Here is an 18,699-nt window from a genome sequence, read left to right as displayed (position 1 = left end):
GTCTATAGGACTGGTTGTCTCACAGTCACTGTCTATAGGACTGGTTGTTGCACAGTCACCAGTGTTCCAGTCACTGTCTATAGGACTGGTTGTCTCACAGTCCCTAGTGCTCCAGTCACTGTCTATAGGACTGGTGGTCTCACAGTCACTGTCTATAGGACTGGTTGTTGCACAGTCCCTAGTGCTCCAGTCACTGTCTATAGGACTGGTGGTCTCACAGTCCCTAGTGCTCCAGTCACTGTCTATAGGACTGGTGGTCTCACAGTCACTGTCTATAGGACTGGTTGTTACACAGTCCCTAGTGCTATAGGGACTATAGGACTGACTATAGGACTGGTTGTCATACAGTCCCCAGTGCACCATTCACTGTCTATAGGACTGGTTGTCTCACAGTCACTGTCTATAGGACTGATTGTTGCACAGTCACTAGTGTTCCAGTCACTGTCTATAGGACTGGTTGTCTCACAGTCCCTAGTGCTCCATTCACAGTCTATAGGACTGGTTGTCAGACAGTCCCCACTGCACCACTCACTGTCTATAGGACTGGTTGTCATGCAGTCCCCAGTCCACCATTCACTGTCTATAGGACTGGTTGTCTCACAGTCACTGTCTATAGGACTGGTTGTTACACAGTCACTAGTGCTCCAGTCACTGTCTAAAGGACTGGTTGTCTCACAGTCACTAGTGCTCCAGTCACTGTCTATAGGACTGGTGGTCTCACAGTCCCTAGTGCTCCAGTCACTGTCTATAGGACTGGTTGTCTCACAGTCACTAGTGCTCCAGTCACTGTCTATAGGACTGGTGGTCTCACAGTCCCTAGTGCTCCATTCACAGTCTATAGGACTGGTTGTCAGACAGTCCCCAGTGCACCACTCACTGTCTATAGGACTGGTTGTCATGCAGTCCCCAGTCCACCATTCACTGTCTATAGGACTGGTTGTCTCACAGTCACTGTCTATAGGACTGGTTGTCTCATAGTCACTAGTGCTCCAGTCACTGCCTATAGGACTGGTGGTCTCACAGTCCCTAGTGCTCCATTCACCGTCTATAGGACTGGTTGTCATACAGTCCCCAGTGCACCATTCACTGTCTATAGGACTGGTTGTCTCACAGTCACTGTCTATAGGACTGATTGTTGCACAGTCACTAGTGTTCCAGTCACTGTCTATAGGACTGGTTGTCTCACAGTCCCTAGTGCTCCATTCACAGTCTATAGGACTGGTTGTCAGACAGTCCCCACTGCACCACTCACTGTCTATAGGACTGGTTGTCATGCAGTCCCCAGTCCACCATTCACTGTCTATAGGACTGGTTGTCTCACAGTCACTGTCTATAGGACTGGTTGTTACACAGTCACTAGTGCTCCAGTCACTGTCTAAAGGACTGGTTGTCTCACAGTCACTAGTGCTCCAGTCACTGTCTATAGGACTGGTGGTCTCACAGTCACTAGTGCTCCAGTCACTGTCTATAGGACTGGTGGTCTCACAGTCCCTAGTGCTCCATTCACAGTCTATAGGACTGGTTGTCAGACAGTCCCCAGTGCACCACTCACTGTCTATAGGACTGGTTGTCATGCAGTCCCCAGTCCACCATTCACTGTCTATAGGACTGGTTGTCTCACAGTCACTGTCTATAGGACTGGTTGTCTCATAGTCACTAGTGCTCCAGTCACTGCCTATAGGACTGGTGGTCTCACAGTCCCTAGTGCTCCATTCACCGTCTATAGGACTGGTTGTCACACAGCCCCCAGTGCACCATTCACTGTCTATAGGACTGGTTGTCTCACAATCACTGTCTATAGGACTGGTTGTTACACAGTCACTAGCGTTCCAGTCACTGTCTATAGGACTGGTGGTCTCAGTCCCTAGTGCTCCATTCACCATCTATAGGACTGGTTGTCACACAGTCCCTAGTGCTTCATTCACTGTCTATAGGACTACTGGTCTCACAGTTCCTAGTGCTCCATTCACCGTCTATAGGACTACTGGTCTCACAGTCCCTAGTGCTCCATTCACCGTCTATAGGACTGGTTGTCACACAGTCCCTAGTGCTTCATTCACTGTCTATAGGACTACTGGTCTCACAGTTCCTAGTGCTCCATTCACCGTCTATAGGACTACTGGTCTCACAGTCACTAGTGCTCCAGTCACACAGTAATGAGGTAACATTTAGTGTGCACACTGTCGAGGAGAGAGGTCCTAGTAGACCGGGCTGTATAGCCCTCGTCTATAGAAGTTAAAAATTCACTGCACACTGTTTAGTTTATGGTGCAAAAATATATTTTTATTCAAGTCCATGGATAAGTGAAAATATAAATGGGGGCAGGTCAATAATGGTGCAAAAAGCGACTATGCATTATATGACGTTCCGAACCATCCCGGGTCTTAATCATTTACCGTATTTTCTCGCGTATAAGATGACTTTTTAACCCCTGAAAATCATCTCAAAAGTCGGGGGTCGTCTTATACGCTGGGTACGGCGTGTGCAGGGAGCGGTCCTGTATGGTTCCCAGGGTCTGGAGGAGAGGAGACTCTCCTTCAGGCCCTGGGATCCATATTCATGTAAAAAAAAAGAATAAAAAAAAAAATATGGGATATACTTACCCTCCGACGGCCCCCGGCTCTTAGCGGTGCAAGCGGCAGTCTCCGTTCCTAAGGATGCATTGAGCGAAGGACCTTCGATGACGTCACGGTCACGCGACGTCATCGAAGGTCCTTCGTTCAATGCATCCTTAGGAACGGAGGCCGCCGCTTGCACCACTGAGAGCCGGGGGCCGTCGTAGGGTAAGTATATCCCATATTTTTTTTTTTTTATTCTTTTTTTACATGAATATGGATCCCAGGGCCTGAAGGAGAGTCTCCTCTCCTTCAGACCCTGGGAACCATCTGGACCGCACACGCCGTATAAGACGACTGGGCGTATAAGATGACCCGTCTTATACGGCGAGTATATCCCAAACTCCATATTTTATATGGAAAAGTTGGGGGTCGTCTTATACGCCCAGTCGTCTTATACACCAGAAAATACGGGTAGTTGCTGTTTTGGAGGTAGGATTAATAAAGTGTCACCTAGGTAATGGAGGAAGGAGGGGATTTCCTTATTAAATTGACAGTAATAGTGCTGTATCGTTGATGGGGTAAGGTTTAAGCATAAAGGACCAGCAGGTCACGCTACAACCCTTACCCCAGCAACGACATAACACTATTACTGTCAATTTAATAAGGAAATCTTAAATGATTAAGACCCAGGATGGGTCGGAACGTCGTATAATGCATAGTCGCTTTTTGCACCATTATTGACCTGCTCCCATTAATATTTCCACTATTCATGGACTTAAATAAAATATATTTTTGCACCATAAACTAAAGCGTGTGGTGAATTTTTTAACTTCCATTCACACAGTAGACTTTAGGGCCATATCTTCAAGATCAGTGGGGTCTTGGCAGCTGGACCCACGGCAGAAATACACCTTTCTATCCTGTGTACATCCTGAGGTTGTGGTGATAAATGTAACACCACGCCAGAATGTCACTAATGGAAGGAGAAGCTTACAATAGGGTAAACCCCTAATATAGCAATAGGTGTAACTCACCGGGGGAAGAGGGGGGTGTAGACCACCCCAGGCGAGACACATTGGCTACAAAAGAATTTCCAAGGAATATCAGAGCAAGAGACGTCTTTTCCAGCCGCGCAGCCAATTTTAATTTCAACTGTACATTTTTATTTAAATATTTTTGTGTTTCACAGAACATACATTTTTAAGAAAAGAAATAAAAAAGGAGAATATATGAACATATAACAAGGCTGCAATGAAAACAAGTTACAGCAGACACATAGTAAATATGCATTGGATTATATTACTCAGAAATCCTAATGCATTTATTTATTTTTAACCATCTGAAAGGGGGGAGACATAGAAGACTTACAATAGACAAAGGGGACAAGAGACAGATGGAGGTATTGCGATGCATAGATGGGAAGAGCAATGAGTGAGCCAGTAGAGATGATTCATAAATTCAGGGGTCCCCAGAAAGTATCCCAAGGGGACCAGATGAGACTACATTTCGCAACCCTATCTTCATTCATAGGCGATATTCATGATTTCTAATGCCTGTGATCCTAATATATAGGTCTGGTACAGACGGGGGCGTTTGCTTCCAATGAGATGTGATCAAACATCTTGCAGCCCAGTACAGACAATAAACGTTATTTTTATCCTAGCTAGAAGGTGATCACACTACTAGCCCAGGTGATTAAACTCAGATTTAAGTGTCAAAAGTCAGACTATATGCCGAATTCTGATGAAAAGATCACGGATATAGTGGGCAATAGTTACCGGTAACAGGGCGATGGGTCCAGTAGGAAGGAATCTCTGCCAGGACACGTTGTTCTCAGTAGGCTACAAGATAAAATGATGAAAGTGAATGTTACTCTGTATGAGCATTGTAGTCTGGTCAAGGTGACAGAGGGTGCAAGTGTGCAGTGTGCTCCTGCCAGGTGAAAGCGCGGGCGTGCAGGGTGCACCTGCCAGGTGAGAGCGCGGGCCTGCAGGGTGCGCCTGCCAGGTGACAGCGCGGGCGTGCAGGGTGCACCTGCCAGGTGAGAGCGCGGGCCTGCAGGGTGCGCCTGCCAGGTGAGAGGGCGGGCGTGCAGGGTGCGCCTGCCAGGTGACAGCGAGGGCGTGCAGGGTGCGCCTGCCAGGTGACAGCGAGGGCGTGCAGGGTGCGCCTGCCAGGTGACAGCGAGGGCGTGCAGGGTGCGCCTGCCAGGTGACAGTGAGGGCGTGCAGGGTGCGCCTGCCAGGTGACAGCGAGGGCGTGCAGGATGCGCCTGCCAGGTGACAGCGCGGGCGTGCAGGGTGCGCCTGCCAGGTCAAAGCATGGGTGCATGCCCAGGGTTCCTGTGAGGATAAAGGTAGCCTGAACTTGTGACAAATGCCTTATCCCCTGCGCAGAGGGGTTTCCCACCTGCTGCTGCCTGTGCGGTTCACATCTACACATCATCAGCGCCACACAAGGTCCTGGCAGCCTCAGCGCTCACCAGTTCTGGAGTCAGCTTATTTTACAATTTGGACGTCAGAATAGGTTGAGTCCCCACCACCAGACGGCAGATTTTCCACTACTCACCTCGGATAGCTGCAGGGTGGCGACAACAGCCACGTGATTGTAGTTCCACTGAATAGTCTTCATTCCTCCTGATCTGCGGACCATGGAGTTTTGGCCATCTGCACCAATCTGAAAGAGACAAGTTTTAGTGTGCTCAGATGCCATCAGGACTGCTATAAAGAGCCTCCCAAAAAGTCAACGTGAAACATGTGTTGGGGCTTGACCAGCGCACACTGGCGACTTTGCACTTTATGGGTGACGATTATGCACTGATATTGTATTGCTACTACTTGTTTCCTCAGCAGCATCTGCCCTGGTGATGGTGTGGCCTCTTGGCCATACATACATCCCTCTTTACCACAGTGTGTCAACCACTTGGCATCCATCTCTGCACATATGTACAATTTTAGATCAGATTTTTTATCACCATTTCACTGTACTTATATATTGGGATGCCTTTGAGTTCACAAGTGATGATTGGACAGCTCTCCCCAGGAATCAGTCTTCTGCTATCCACTGTGATTTATATCGGACTGTGCAGCACATAAAGCCATATATACATATGTATACTTCACAAGTGATGATTGGACAGCTCTCCCCAGGAATCAGTCTTCTGCTATCCACTGTGATTTGTATCAGGCTGTGTAGCACATAAAGCCATATATACATATGTATACTTCACAAGTGATGATTGGACAGCTCTCCCCAGGAATCAGTCTTCTGCTATCCACTGTGATTTGTATCAGGCTGTGTAGCACATAAAGCCATATATACATATGTATACTTCACAAGTGATGATTGGACAGCTCCCCCCAGGAATCAGCCTTCTGCTATCCACTGTGATTTGTATCAGGCTGTGTAGCACATAAAGCCATATATACATATGTTTACGTCACAAGTGATGATTGGACAGCTCCCCCCAGGAATCAGTCTTCTGCTATCCACTGTGATTTGAATCGGACTGTGTGGCATATAAAGCCATATATACATTTGTATACTTCACAAGTGATGATTGGACAGCTCTCCCCAGGAATCAGTCTTCTGCTATCCACTGTGATTTGAATCGGACTGTGTGGCATATAAAGCCATATATACATTTGTATTCTTCTTACCACCATTCGTTGTCATACATCTCGTGTCTTCACCATTCTCCTCATACTGGTGGTTACTGTTATTATGACACTTACTAGTTAACATGTTCAATAATAATTATGTTTTTTATATGAATTAGGTCTTTTGGTGTATAGGAGCTCCATTTTTTCTTCAGTATTGTCCCCCCTGCTAGAAAGAGCGCAGCACTGTAAAAAACACATGGAAGGGCAGTGTGGTCAGCCATACAACCCCCTGACATAGAAGAAAGAGGACGGGACTGTGCCACAAGCAGACAATCTGCATAATAGGACATAGGAGAAATGCTTCAGAAAGAGCTTGGGAGCATAATAATGGGGCTGGAGGGTCCTCACCAGCAGCCTTGTGCGCAGACATCTGCCATCCGCGAGCTCTATCTCCACAAATGGGCTGCGGCTGCCCTCTCCACTGCTGTCAGGTGCTGGCCAGGTGCAGCGTATGGCTCTGCTCCGATACTGAACCTCCACACCACCTACAACACAAAGACCCCATTATTCTACAGCGTCCATCACAGAGAACGCTGCGGAGCACACTCTGTTACAGGGGAACGAGACGGTCTCAGAAGCTGGAAACCAGATCCTTGTAATGAGGGAAAGCGAGAGGAGCATGCACACATCAAGACTAGGGCGGCTGTACTGATCATGGGAGACGGTCTGGATCATCACTGGACAGCCAGCAACAAGCGGACAGGCAGGAAGAACAAACCTTCTCTGTACAGGTGCTACAATATGCTGGGGAAGAGGATGGCTCCTAAGGTACACGGCCCGTCTCCAGGACCGCATGGCACAATGGACAGGCCACGTTTCAGTGCCACATTGACAATGATCTGACACCAACATCATCCAGGCAAATATCTATGGTGGGGAAATAATTACTTCATTGGGATTATAGGGACTGATCAGGACAAGCCCCTCTCAGGTGAACTATCTGTAGTCCTTCTACATCCTGAGCAGCTCTTCTACTCACAATCTCCTTCTGAGAATCACACAGATTCCTTCTGTCAAAATCTCCCAGAGCTCCAGTATTCAGAAAGTGACAAGTGGGTGTGGACTGCTGGATGGGCGGAGCTATCCTTCCCATCTATCCAATAACCTTTATTGTTTGGTCGGGTGTGCTGGTGCTTTGTGCATGACTTCCATCCCTGGTACAGAGTCCGGTACAGGACGTGGTGCTGAAGCTGTGTGTGGCGCTGGGGGAGGGGTGTGTGGCGGGGTTATAGGGGTGTGGTCAATGCTGGCATGCAGCCCATCACAAGGCATGATGGGAAGTGTAGTCAGAAGGCAGCAGAGAACTCTGAAGAGAAGGTGATGGCTGTGACAGCAGAGCTGGAGCCCAGGCACAGCAAGCACGGCAGAGAACAATATACACTGTCAGAAGCAGTGACTGATTCTGGGCCGTAGCCAGCCTCTAAGCACCTGAATTATCATGGATGTCCTAGTCGTGGGCTAGCGTGCTGAAAGGATGCTCAGACACAGTGTGGTGACATTGCGGATCCTAAACAGTGTCTTTCCCCTCTGACCAGAGGAAGGATGAGGGGTGGGAAGAGACCCTCTATAAAATCTTCCCCAGAGTCCCCATGATAACATCCAGAAGGTAAGACGTCTCCAGGCTTCAGTAGGATAATCTGTGCCCAAAGCGCTCACAGACACAATCCAGAAGACTGCTCTGTATTTAACCCTTTCATAGCTCTGCTGTTTTTGCAGTGTGTCTTTTTATTTAGTCATTTCGTCATTGTTGGAGGCAATACTCTTTTGTATCTTAAATCTAAAATGTAATACGCTTGTTCTTTGCTGCTCTAAACTTACACATAACCTTAAGGAGGGGAATTATAGATGGCTGTGTTACCCTGTGTATGCCAGAGAGCAAGAATAGGACCCATCAGGAGCCTGAGAAAGCTGGATGGTGTGCATCCTAGTGTGCTGCTCAGGGCGGGCGTCTCACTGACCTAGAGTGGTCGCAGCAATAAGTTTGGTATGGTGATGTGGGAACTGGCTATGGGGGAACGCTGAGCTCAATGTGACAGGCGTTAAAAGCAGAGTTGCCCTTTACAGTCACGGGTTCAGCGAGAGGGTGGTGTTAATTACACCCTCCAAGAGTGCTGACACCATGTCCCTGTAATGAGGAAAAGTGAGAAGCAAGTGCACACAATGAGACGCGAGTGGCTATAGAGACCATCAGTGAGACGCGGGCAGCTATAGAGACCATCAGTGAGACTCGTGCAGCTATAGAGACCATCAGTGAGACGCGAGCGGCTATAGAGACCATCAGTGAGACTCGTGCAGCTATAGAGACCATCAGTGAGACGCGAGCGGCTATAGAGACCATCAGTAAGACACGAGCGGCTATAGAGACCATCAGTGAGACGCGAGCGGCTATAGAGACCATCAGTGAGACACGAGCGGCTATAGAGACCATCAGTGAGACACGAGCGGCTATAGAGACCATCAGTGAGACGCGAGTGGCTATAGAGACCATCAGTGAGACCCGGGCAGCTATAGAGACCATCAGTGAGACCCGGGCAGCTATAGAGACCATCAGTGAGACCCGGGCAGCTATAGAGACCCTCAGTGAGACCCGGGCAGCTATAGAGACCATCAGTGAGACGCCGGCAGTTATAGAGACCATCAATGAGATGCGAGCGGCTATAGAGACCATCAGTGAGACGCGGACAGCTATAGAGACCATCAGTGAGACCCGGGCAGCTATAGAGACCATCAGTGAGACCCAGGCAGCTATAGAGACCATCAGTGAGACGCAGGCAGCTATAGAGACCATCAGTGAGACGCGGACAGCTATAGAGACCATCAGTGAGACCCGGGCAGCTATAGAGACCATCAGTGAGACCCGGGCAGCTATAGAGACCATCAGTGAGACGCGGGCAGCTATAGAGACCATCAGTGAGACGCGGGCAGCTATAGAGACCATCAGTGAGACGCAGGCAGCTATAGAGACCATCAGTGAGATGCGGACAGCTATAGAGACCATCAGTGAGACGCAGGCAGCTATAGAGACCATCAGTGAGACCCAGGCAGCTATAGAGACCATCAGTGAGACGCAGGCAGCTATAGAGACCATCAGTGAGACGCGGACAGCTATAGAGACCATCAGTGAGACCCGGGCAGCTATAGAGACCATCAGTGAGACGCAGGCAGCTATAGAGACCATCAGTGAGATCCAGGCAGCTATAGAGACCATCAGTGAGACCCGGGCATCTATAGAGACCATCAGTGAGACGCGGGCAGCTATAGAGACCATCAGTGAGACGCGGGCAGCTATAGAGACCATCAGTGAGATGCGGGCAGCTATAGAGACTGTCACGATTCACGGGGAGGATACTTTTATCATCCCCGCCGCTCTCACCAATTTGTCATGAACCGGGGTTGTTTGGTTGCCCCTGGTTCTTTCTGAAGGGGATCAAAATCCCACTTCCCAGTTCCGGTATGGAACTTGCAGCTCTCTGGCGCCCCCCTTACCCTCAGGTCAGTCCGGGTACTACACCTAGGATAATTAGTCGCCAGAAAGGCTGCCTCACTTTGTACTGGCTAATGGACACACTGCAACGAGGGAGACTCCCACTCAGGCGGGAACAATAGTTATCAACGCCGCCAGTCGCTACAAAGCCTCCCAAATGCACAGGACAAATTCGCTGCCACCTGCTCCGATTTCTTACGTAGTAACGGGTCCGGAGCCAACCCAAATTAGTAACATAATTCACTTCAGAGGACGTGACAGTTCGTTATAGAGCAAGGAGAGACAAAGCTAGTAATTTTATATATTTTACTCCAAAAAAGGTAGACCGTGTTTACAAACGGTAAAAGGATATTATAAAAGTAGACAAGTCGTATGTCCAGTACAATTACAAATAAAATGGGATTAAAGTTGGAAAAAAAACACTTACATTTCGTTCATATCATTTCAGATCATGGCAACCCATGTGCTGTGGGGGATGGGCGAACATCAGCGTGCATCAGAGCAGCTTGCAGAGCTGCTGTTGGTTCTCTTCCTGGCCAAAAACTGACTCACAACTCAGCAGGGTTAAGATATGCCCTCTGGTCGTGACATCACTGAGTGGGCTGAGTTATGAAATGCACTCCTCTTTTCTCAGAGGGACTCAGAGTTATGGAACATTCATATCCACCGTAACTCTAGGATGCAACCTCATATAGCGATGACGGAATTATCATTGATCTTATTTTGTGACTAGCATTCTATTAAGACCAAACATGATCTCTCTAGGCACAGTGAGTAAGCAATAATTCGTTTCTTGGATACCAAGGGTACAGGAAATTGCGAGACGCACTGGGTGATGGCCCCGCTGATGCACATATCAAATATATAACTTCCATATCTCTGTCACTAATTGGGGTCAAGTTATGACTTACTATTAGGCTATGTGCACTCGTTCATGATTTTTCGTGTTTTTTTCGGCCGCTTTCCGTGGGAAAAAAATCGCTAAAAAAAAGCTTATATTAAGCATCCCATCATTTCAATGCATTCCGCAATTTTTGAGCACATGCTGCATTTTTTTCTGTGAAAAAAACGCAGCATCTTCATTAATTTTGCGGATTTTCGCATTTTTGCTGTGCTGCTATATTATTGCATTGGGAAGCTCCGGAAAAAAAACTTTAAAAATCTAAAAAAAAAAAAACCACGCAAAAATGTGAGCGGATTTCCTGCAGAAAAAGTATGGCTTTGTTCAGGAAAATTCTGCAGACATTCCTAAACGTGTGCACACAGCCTTAAGGTTGTACTTGAGCACGAGAGCACATGTTTTTTTTTCAGACAAAGGATTTCTACACACTCCTGCATTCGAGGGGGGGGCAGAGTCCCACACTGGAGTTTCAAGTACAGCTGTATTCAGGGGGAAAGGAGTTGCCTACAGGCCAAGACAGAGAAGGAAAGCTTCCTAGGCAGTGTGTCGGGAACCATGGTACCATCTAAAAAAATCCCTCAGACCATGGTATTTTTATACATTATCGTGACCGAGACCATCAGTGAGACGCGGGCAGCTATAGAGACCATCAGTGAGATGCGGGTAGCTACAGAGACCATCAGTGAGCCGTGGGCAGCTATAGAGACCATGTGTGAGTCATGACCTCCATGAATGGATCAGATTCTGACCTTTTTGTAGTGCCCTGCTATACCGACATCTCCAGTAATTTTGGAGGGATTGGCTGCAGCAGGTCGTTCTGTGCTCACCTGACATGGTATCCAGCTGGCGGGTTAATGCAGAGGTGATGACATCATTTTCTACTATGTAGCCCATATTTGCCATCCCTTCATTATCGAATGTGATAAGCGCATCCGAGCAGGCATCCCAGACCTGTGAGCACAACATCAGACGGAGGGAAGAACACATGGTCCGATAATCCTCGATAGTGCCGACAGTCTTACCTGCATTCTTTTCACTGGCTTCAGCCTCATGGCACAGATGTGATCCCAAGCACCAATGCCTGTGGTTAAAAAACAGCGGGCAGGGGTCAGTGCTGCACAGGAGGAGCAGACCCTGGTGGTGCATGCTCTACACTCACTGCTAAGAAGAGTGGCTGATCCTGGGGTGATGGAGCTGACACGATTGCTGAATTGCTCTGGCAGCGGCTCCCACACCTTTCTCTGTCCAGCTTCCAGCAGAAGGATTCTCTTGTGACGCAGGTGAGGATGAGAACCTGGTGAGGTGGAAAAAGGACATCAATATCAACCAGTAAAGAGTGCAAAGTCAGAGTGCACCAGGGACAACGCTGCAAGGACCGCACCAGCTCAGCGCTAGGGCTGCACAGACCGCCCCAGCACAGCGCTAGGGCAGCACCAGCTCAGTTTTAGGGTCGCACAGACAGCTTTAGGGCCGCACCAGAACAGCAATAGCGTGGCACAAACCGCACCAGTTCAGCGCTAGGGCCGCACACAACGCACCAGCACAGATCTAGGGCTGCACGGAACGCACCAGCTCAGTGCTAGGGCCGCACGGAACGCACCAGCACAGCGCTAGGGCCGCACGGAACGCACCAGCTCAGCGCTAGGGCCGCACGGACCCACCAGCTCAGCGCTAAGGCCGCACGGAACGCACCAGCTCAGCGCTAAGGCCGCACACAATGCACCAGCTCAGCGGTAGGGCCGCACCAGCTCAGCGATACGGCCGCACCAGCTAAGCCATAGGGCCGCACCAGCTCAGCTATAGGGCCGCACCAGCTCAGCTATAAGGCCGCACCAGCTCAGCTATAGGGCCGCACCAGCTCAGCTATAGGGCCGCACCAGCTCAGCTATAGGGCCGCACCAGCTCAGCTATAGGGCCGCACCAGAGGCAACGCTGGGGCCGCACCAGAGGCAACGCTGGGGCCGCACCAGAGGCAACGCTGGCGCCGCACCAGAGGCAACGCTGGCGCCGCACCAGAGGCAACGCTGGCGCCGCACCAGAGGCAACGCTGGCGCCGCACCAGAGGCAACGCTGGCGCCGCACCAGAGGCAACGCTGGCGCCGCACCAGAGGCAACGCTGGCGCCGCACCAGAGGCAACGCTGGCGCCGCACCAGAGGCAACGCTGGCGCCGCACCAGAGGCAACGCTGGGGTCGCACCAGAGGCGGAACTGTGGCCGCACCAGAGGCGGCGCTGGGGCCACACAGAATGCACCATGTTCGGCGCTGTGCTGGATTAGGATATAATTTCCTGGTTTGTGCAAAGTTCATTCTTTTCTATAACCCTCTGGACATTATGTAAAGTATAGAGATGCACCCGCACCTATGGCGCAAGCCATCGCTGACCCGACCATCCCCCCACCAGATATGATGACATCATAGAGCGTAGAGGATGTAGAAGATGCAGCAGACCGGCAAAGGTGGGGAACCAAGCACCGAGGAACCACTGGCAAACACAAAGGAAGCGGCATCTCAGGTCCTGTCAGGAAAAAAAGAAAAGAGCAGTCAGAGGAGGGTTAATGATGACGTGGTGCAGGGGCCACTACACAGCATAAAGAGCATTAATAACCCCACAGAGTCACTATACAGCATAAAGAGCCTGAATAACCCTACACAGCATAAAGATCCAGAATAACACTGCATTCAGCGCACAGCCTAAAGAGCCACAATAACCCTGCAGTCACTACACAGCTTAAAGATCTAGAATAAACCCACAGTCACTACACAGCATAAAGATCCACAATAACCCCACAGTCACTACACAGCATAAAGAGCCCGAATAACCCCACACAGTCACTATACAGCCTAAAGATCCAGAATAACCCCACACAGTCACTACACAGCATAAAGAGACCGAATAACCCCACAGTCACTACATAGCCTAAAGATCCAGAATAACAGTGCATTCAGTACAAAGCCTAAAGAGACACAATAAACCCACAGTCACTACACAGCCTAAAGATCCAGAATAACCCTGCAGTCACTACACAGCCTAAAGATCCAGAATAACCCCACACAGTCACTACACAGCATAAAGATCCAGAATAACCAGGCACAGTCACTACACAGCATAAAGAGCCCGAATAACCCCACACAGTCACTACACAGCATAAAGAGCCCGAATAACCCCAGTCACTACACAGCCAAAAGATCCAGAATAAACCCAGTCACTACACAGCATAAAGAGCCCGAATAACCCCACATTCACTACATAGCCTAAAGATCCAGAATAACAGTGCATTCAGTACACAGCCTAAAGAGCCACAATAAACCCACAGTCACTACACAGCCTAAAGATCCAGAATAACCCTGCAGTCACTACACAGCCTAAAGATCCAGAATAACCCCACAGTCACTACACAGCATAAAGATCCAGAATAACCCTGCACAGTCACTACACAGCATAAAGAGCCCGAATAACCCCACAGTCACTACACAGCATAAAGAGCCCAAATAACCCCACAGTCACTACACAGCATAAAGAGCCCGAATAACCCCAGTCACTACACAGCCTAAAGATCCAGAATAAACCCAGTCACTACACAGCATAAAGATTTAGAATAACCCCACAGTCACTACACAGCATAAAGAGCCCGAACAACCCCACACAGTCACTACACAGCCTAAAGATCCAGAATAACCCTGCAGTCACTACACAGCATAAAGATCCAGAATAACCCCCGTCACTACACAGCATAAAGATGCAGAATAACCCCACACAGTCACTACACAGCATAAAGAGCCTGAATAACTGCAGTCACTACACAGCCTAAAGATCCAGAATAACCCTGCATTCAGTACACAGCATAAAGATCCAGAATAACCCCAGTCACTAGACAGCCTAAAGATCCAGAATAACCCTGCATTCAGTACACAGCATAAAGATCCAGAATAACCCCAGTCACTAGACAGCCTAAAGATCCAGAATAACCCTGCGGTCACTACACAGCCTAAAGATCCAGAATAACCCTGCAGTTACTACACAGCATAAAGATCCAGAATAACCCTGCAGTCACTACACAGCCTAAAGATCCAGAATAACCCTGCATTCAGTACACAGCATAAAGACCCAGAATAACCCCGCAGTCACTACACAGCATATAGATCCAGAATAACCCCAGTCACTACACAGCCTAAAGATCCAGAATAACCCTGCAGTCACTACACAGCCTAAAGATCCAGAATAACCCTGCAGTCACTACACAGCATAAAGACCCAGAATAACCCCGCAGTCACTACACAGTATAAAGATCCAGAATAACTACACAGCATAAAGAGCCCGAATAACCTCACAGTCACTACACAGCATAAAGAGCCCGAATAACCCCAGACAGTCACTACACAGCCTAAAGATCCAGAACCCTGCATTCAGTACACAGCCTAAAGATCCAGAATAACCCTGCAGTCACTACACAGATTAAAGTTCCAGAATAACCCTGCAGTTACTACACAGCCTAAAGATCAGGAATAACCCTGCACAGTCACTACACAGCATAAAGAGCCCGAATAACCCCACACAGTCACTACACAGCATAAAGAGCCCGAATAACCCCAGTCACTACAAAGCCAAAAGATCCAGAATAAACCCACAGTCACTACACAGCATAAAGAGCCCGAATAACCCCACACAGTCACTACACAGCCTAAAGATCCAGAATAACCCTGCAGTCACTACACAGCCTAAAGATCCAGAATAACCCCACACAGTCACTACACAGCATAAAGATCCAGAATAACCCTGCACAGTCACTACACAGCAAGCCCGAATAACCCCACAGTCACTACACAGCATAAAGAGCCCGAATAACCCCACAGTCACTACACAGCATAAAGAGCCCGAATAACCCCACAGTGTCACTACACAGCCTAAAGATCCAGAACAACCCTGCAGTCACTACACAGCATAAAGATCCAGAATAACCCTGCATTCAGTACACAGCATAAAGACCCAGAATAACCCCGCAGTCACTACACAGCATATAGATCCAGAATAACCCCAATCACTACACAGCATAAAGATCCAGAATAACCCCAGTCACTACACAGCATAAAGATCAAGAATAACCCGTCACTACACAGCATAAAGATCAAGAATAACCCCAGTCACTACACAGCATAAAGAGCCCGAATAACCCCACACAATCACTACACAGCATAAAGAGCCCGAATAACCCCAGACAGTCACTACACAGCCTAAAGATCAGAATAACCCTGCAGTTACTACACAGCCTAAAGTTCCAGAATAACCCTGCAGTTACTTCACAGCATAAAGATCCAGAATAACCCGTCACTACACAGCCTAAAGATCCAGAACAACCCTGCAGTCACTACACAGCCTAAAGATCCAGAATAACCCTGCAGTCACTACACAGCCTAAAGATCCAGAATAACCCTGCAGTCACTACACAGCCTAAAGATCAAGAATAACGCTGCATTCAGTACACAGCATAAAGACCCAGAATAACCCCACAGTCACTACACAGCATAAAGAGCCCGAATAACCCCACACAGTCACTACACAGCATAAAGAGCCCGAATAACCCCATACAGTCACTACACAGCCTAAAGATCCAGAACCCTGCATTCAGTACACAGCCTAAAGATCCAGACTAACCCTGCAGTCACTACACAGCCTAAAGATCCAGAATAACCCTGCATTCAGTATACAGCATAAAGACCCAGAATAACCCCAGTCACCACACAGCATAAAGAGGCAGAATAACCCCACAGTCACTACACAGTATAAAAAGCCAGAAAAACCCTGCAGTCACTACACAGCATAAAGAGCTAGAATAACCCTGCAGTCACTACACAGCACAAAGAGCCATAATAACCCTGCAGTCACTACACAGCATAAAGAGCCATAAAAACCCTGCAGTCACTACACAGCATAAAGAGCTAGAATAACCCTGCAGTCACTACACAGCACAAAGAGCCATAACCCCGCAGTCACTACACAGCATAAGGAGCCATAACCCTGCAGTCACTACACAGCATAAAGAGCTAGAATAACCCCAGTCACTACACAGCATCAAGAGCTAGAATTACCCGTCACTACACAGAATTAAGATCCAGAATAACCCCTCAGTCACTACACAGCCTAAAGAGCCAAAATAACCCCGCCGTCACTACACAGCCTGAAGAGCCAAAATAACCCTGCAGTCACTACACAGCATAAAGAGCCATCCATCGGATACCTTCTGTCCGTCCCTCAATATTCTAATGTCCCCCCCTTCCCCTCCAGGTGATGATGGCTCATTAACTACTCTCTGCACACAGGACTTGGTAGATCCTAGAAGGAACTCTGATGCCAGGTTACATGGGGTCAGACCCTTGTGCTTCTAAACGCTGTGACTGGATTCAGCCAGTAGATCTGTGTGATGCAAAGGAGCGCCACATGTGGTAAAAGGACATCAAGCAGCAAAGATAGTGGTGGCAGAAAACACTTTTTAGGTGGCTGTGGGAGTCTCCAATGTAGTGTGACAGTGGGGGATGGGTTTCTCCAGGGTACGTATGTGTGATAGTAGGGGGTGGGTTTGGGATCTTCACAGTACATGCGTGTGATAGTGGGGGATGGGTTTGAGGTCTCCAGGGTACGTGTGTGTGATGGGTTTGGGGTCTCAAGGGTACTTGTGTGTGAGATGGGTTTGGGGTTTCCAGGGTACGTATGTGATAGGTTTGGTGTTTCCAGGGTACATGCGTGTATGATGGATTTATGGTCTCCAGGATACATGCGTGTGTGATGGATTTATGGTCTCCAGGGTACATGTGAGTGTGTGATGGGTTTGGGGTCTCCAGGGTACGTGTGTGTGTGATGGGTTTGGGGTCTAAAGGAGACGTGTGTGTGTGATGGGTTTGGGGTCTAAAGGGTACTTGTGCGTGTGATGGGTTTGGGATCTCTAGGGTACTTGTGTGTGTGAGATGGGTTTGGTGTTTCCAAGATACGTGTGATGGGTTTGGTGTTTCCAGGGTACATGCATGCGTGATGGATTTATGGTCTCCAGGATACATGTGTGTGAAGGATTTATTGTCTCAGGATACATGTGAGTGTGTGATGGGTTTGGGGTCTCCAGGGTACGTGTGTATGATGGGTTTGGGGTCTCCAGGGTACGTGTGTATGATGGGTTTGGGGTCTCCAAGGTTCATTAAGTGATGGGTTTGGGGTCTCCAGGGTACGTGTGTGTTTGATGGGTTTGGGGTCTCCAGGGTACACGTGAGTGTTTGGGGGTCTCTAGGGTACGTGTGTTTGATGGGTTTGGGGTCTCCAAGGTTCATTAAGTGATGGGTTTGGGGTCTCTAGGGTACGTGTGAGTGTTTGGGGTCTCCAGGGTACATGCGTGTGTGATGGATTTATGGTCTCCAGGGTACATGTGAGTGTGTGTTGGGTTTGGAGTCTCCAGGGTACGCGTGTTTGATGGGTTTGGGGTCTCCAGGGTGTATGTGTGCGATGGGTTTGGGGTCTCCAAGGTTCATGTAAGCGATGGGTTTGGGGTCTCCAGGGTATGTGTGTGTGTGTTTGAGGTCTCCAGGGTACGTGTGAGTGTTTGATGGGTTTGGGTCTCCAGGGTATGTTTGATGAGTTTGGGGTCACCAGGGCACGTGTGTTTCATGGGTTTGGGGTCTCCAAGGTACTTGTGTGTGTGATGAGTTTGGAGTCTCTAGGGTACGTGTGTGTGATGGGTTTAGGGTCTGCAGGTAAGTGTGTTTGTGATCTCCAAGGTACATGTGTGTTGGATGGGTTTGGGGTCTCCAGGGTACATGCGTGTGATGGATTTATGGTCTCCAGGGTACATGTGTGTGTTGGGTTTGGGGTCTCCAAGGTTCATGTAAGTGATGGGTTTGGGGTCTCCAGGGTATGTGTGTGTTTGTTTTGCGTCTCCAGGGTACATGCGTGTATGATGGATTTATGGTCTCCAGGGTACATGTGAGTGTGTGATGGGTTAGGCCTCACTGCCCCGCTCTCCCTCACTCTCTGCTTCTCCTCACTGTTCAGCTCCCTCTCACTGCCCCGCTCTCTGCTTCTCCTCACTGTTCAGCTCCCTCTCACTGCCCCGCTC

At 48.8% G+C, this 18,699-nt stretch overlaps 1 protein-coding gene across 3 annotated transcripts in view; it reads right to left on the bottom strand.

The window, feature by feature from the left end:
• Positions 1-18,699, bottom strand: part of COQ6 (coenzyme Q6, monooxygenase) — a 52,101-nt gene that overhangs the window by 33,213 nt on the left and 189 nt on the right. For all 3 annotated transcript variants that reach the window (XR_013216490.1, XM_077267398.1, XM_077267399.1), the window contains exons 2-8: positions 12,966-13,121; positions 11,765-11,899; positions 11,628-11,686; positions 11,433-11,556; positions 6,569-6,705; positions 5,127-5,234; positions 4,337-4,399 (exon numbers count right to left, since the gene is read on the bottom strand). Coding sequence is in view for 2 of the 3 variants with exons in the window: in XM_077267398.1 (XP_077123513.1) it covers positions 4,337-4,399; positions 5,127-5,234; positions 6,569-6,705; positions 11,433-11,556; positions 11,628-11,686; positions 11,765-11,899; positions 12,966-13,113 (774 nt within the window). In the remaining variant the exon portion in view is untranslated. The remainder of the gene's footprint in view (positions 1-4,336; positions 4,400-5,126; positions 5,235-6,568; positions 6,706-11,432; positions 11,557-11,627; positions 11,687-11,764; positions 11,900-12,965; positions 13,122-18,699) is intronic.

Source organism: Ranitomeya variabilis, chromosome 1, assembly GCF_051348905.1.
Source record: "Ranitomeya variabilis isolate aRanVar5 chromosome 1, aRanVar5.hap1, whole genome shotgun sequence".
In the NCBI taxonomy this organism is placed as follows: Eukaryota; Metazoa; Chordata; class Amphibia; order Anura; family Dendrobatidae; genus Ranitomeya; species Ranitomeya variabilis.
This window is presented reverse-complemented; position numbering and strand designations above follow the sequence as displayed.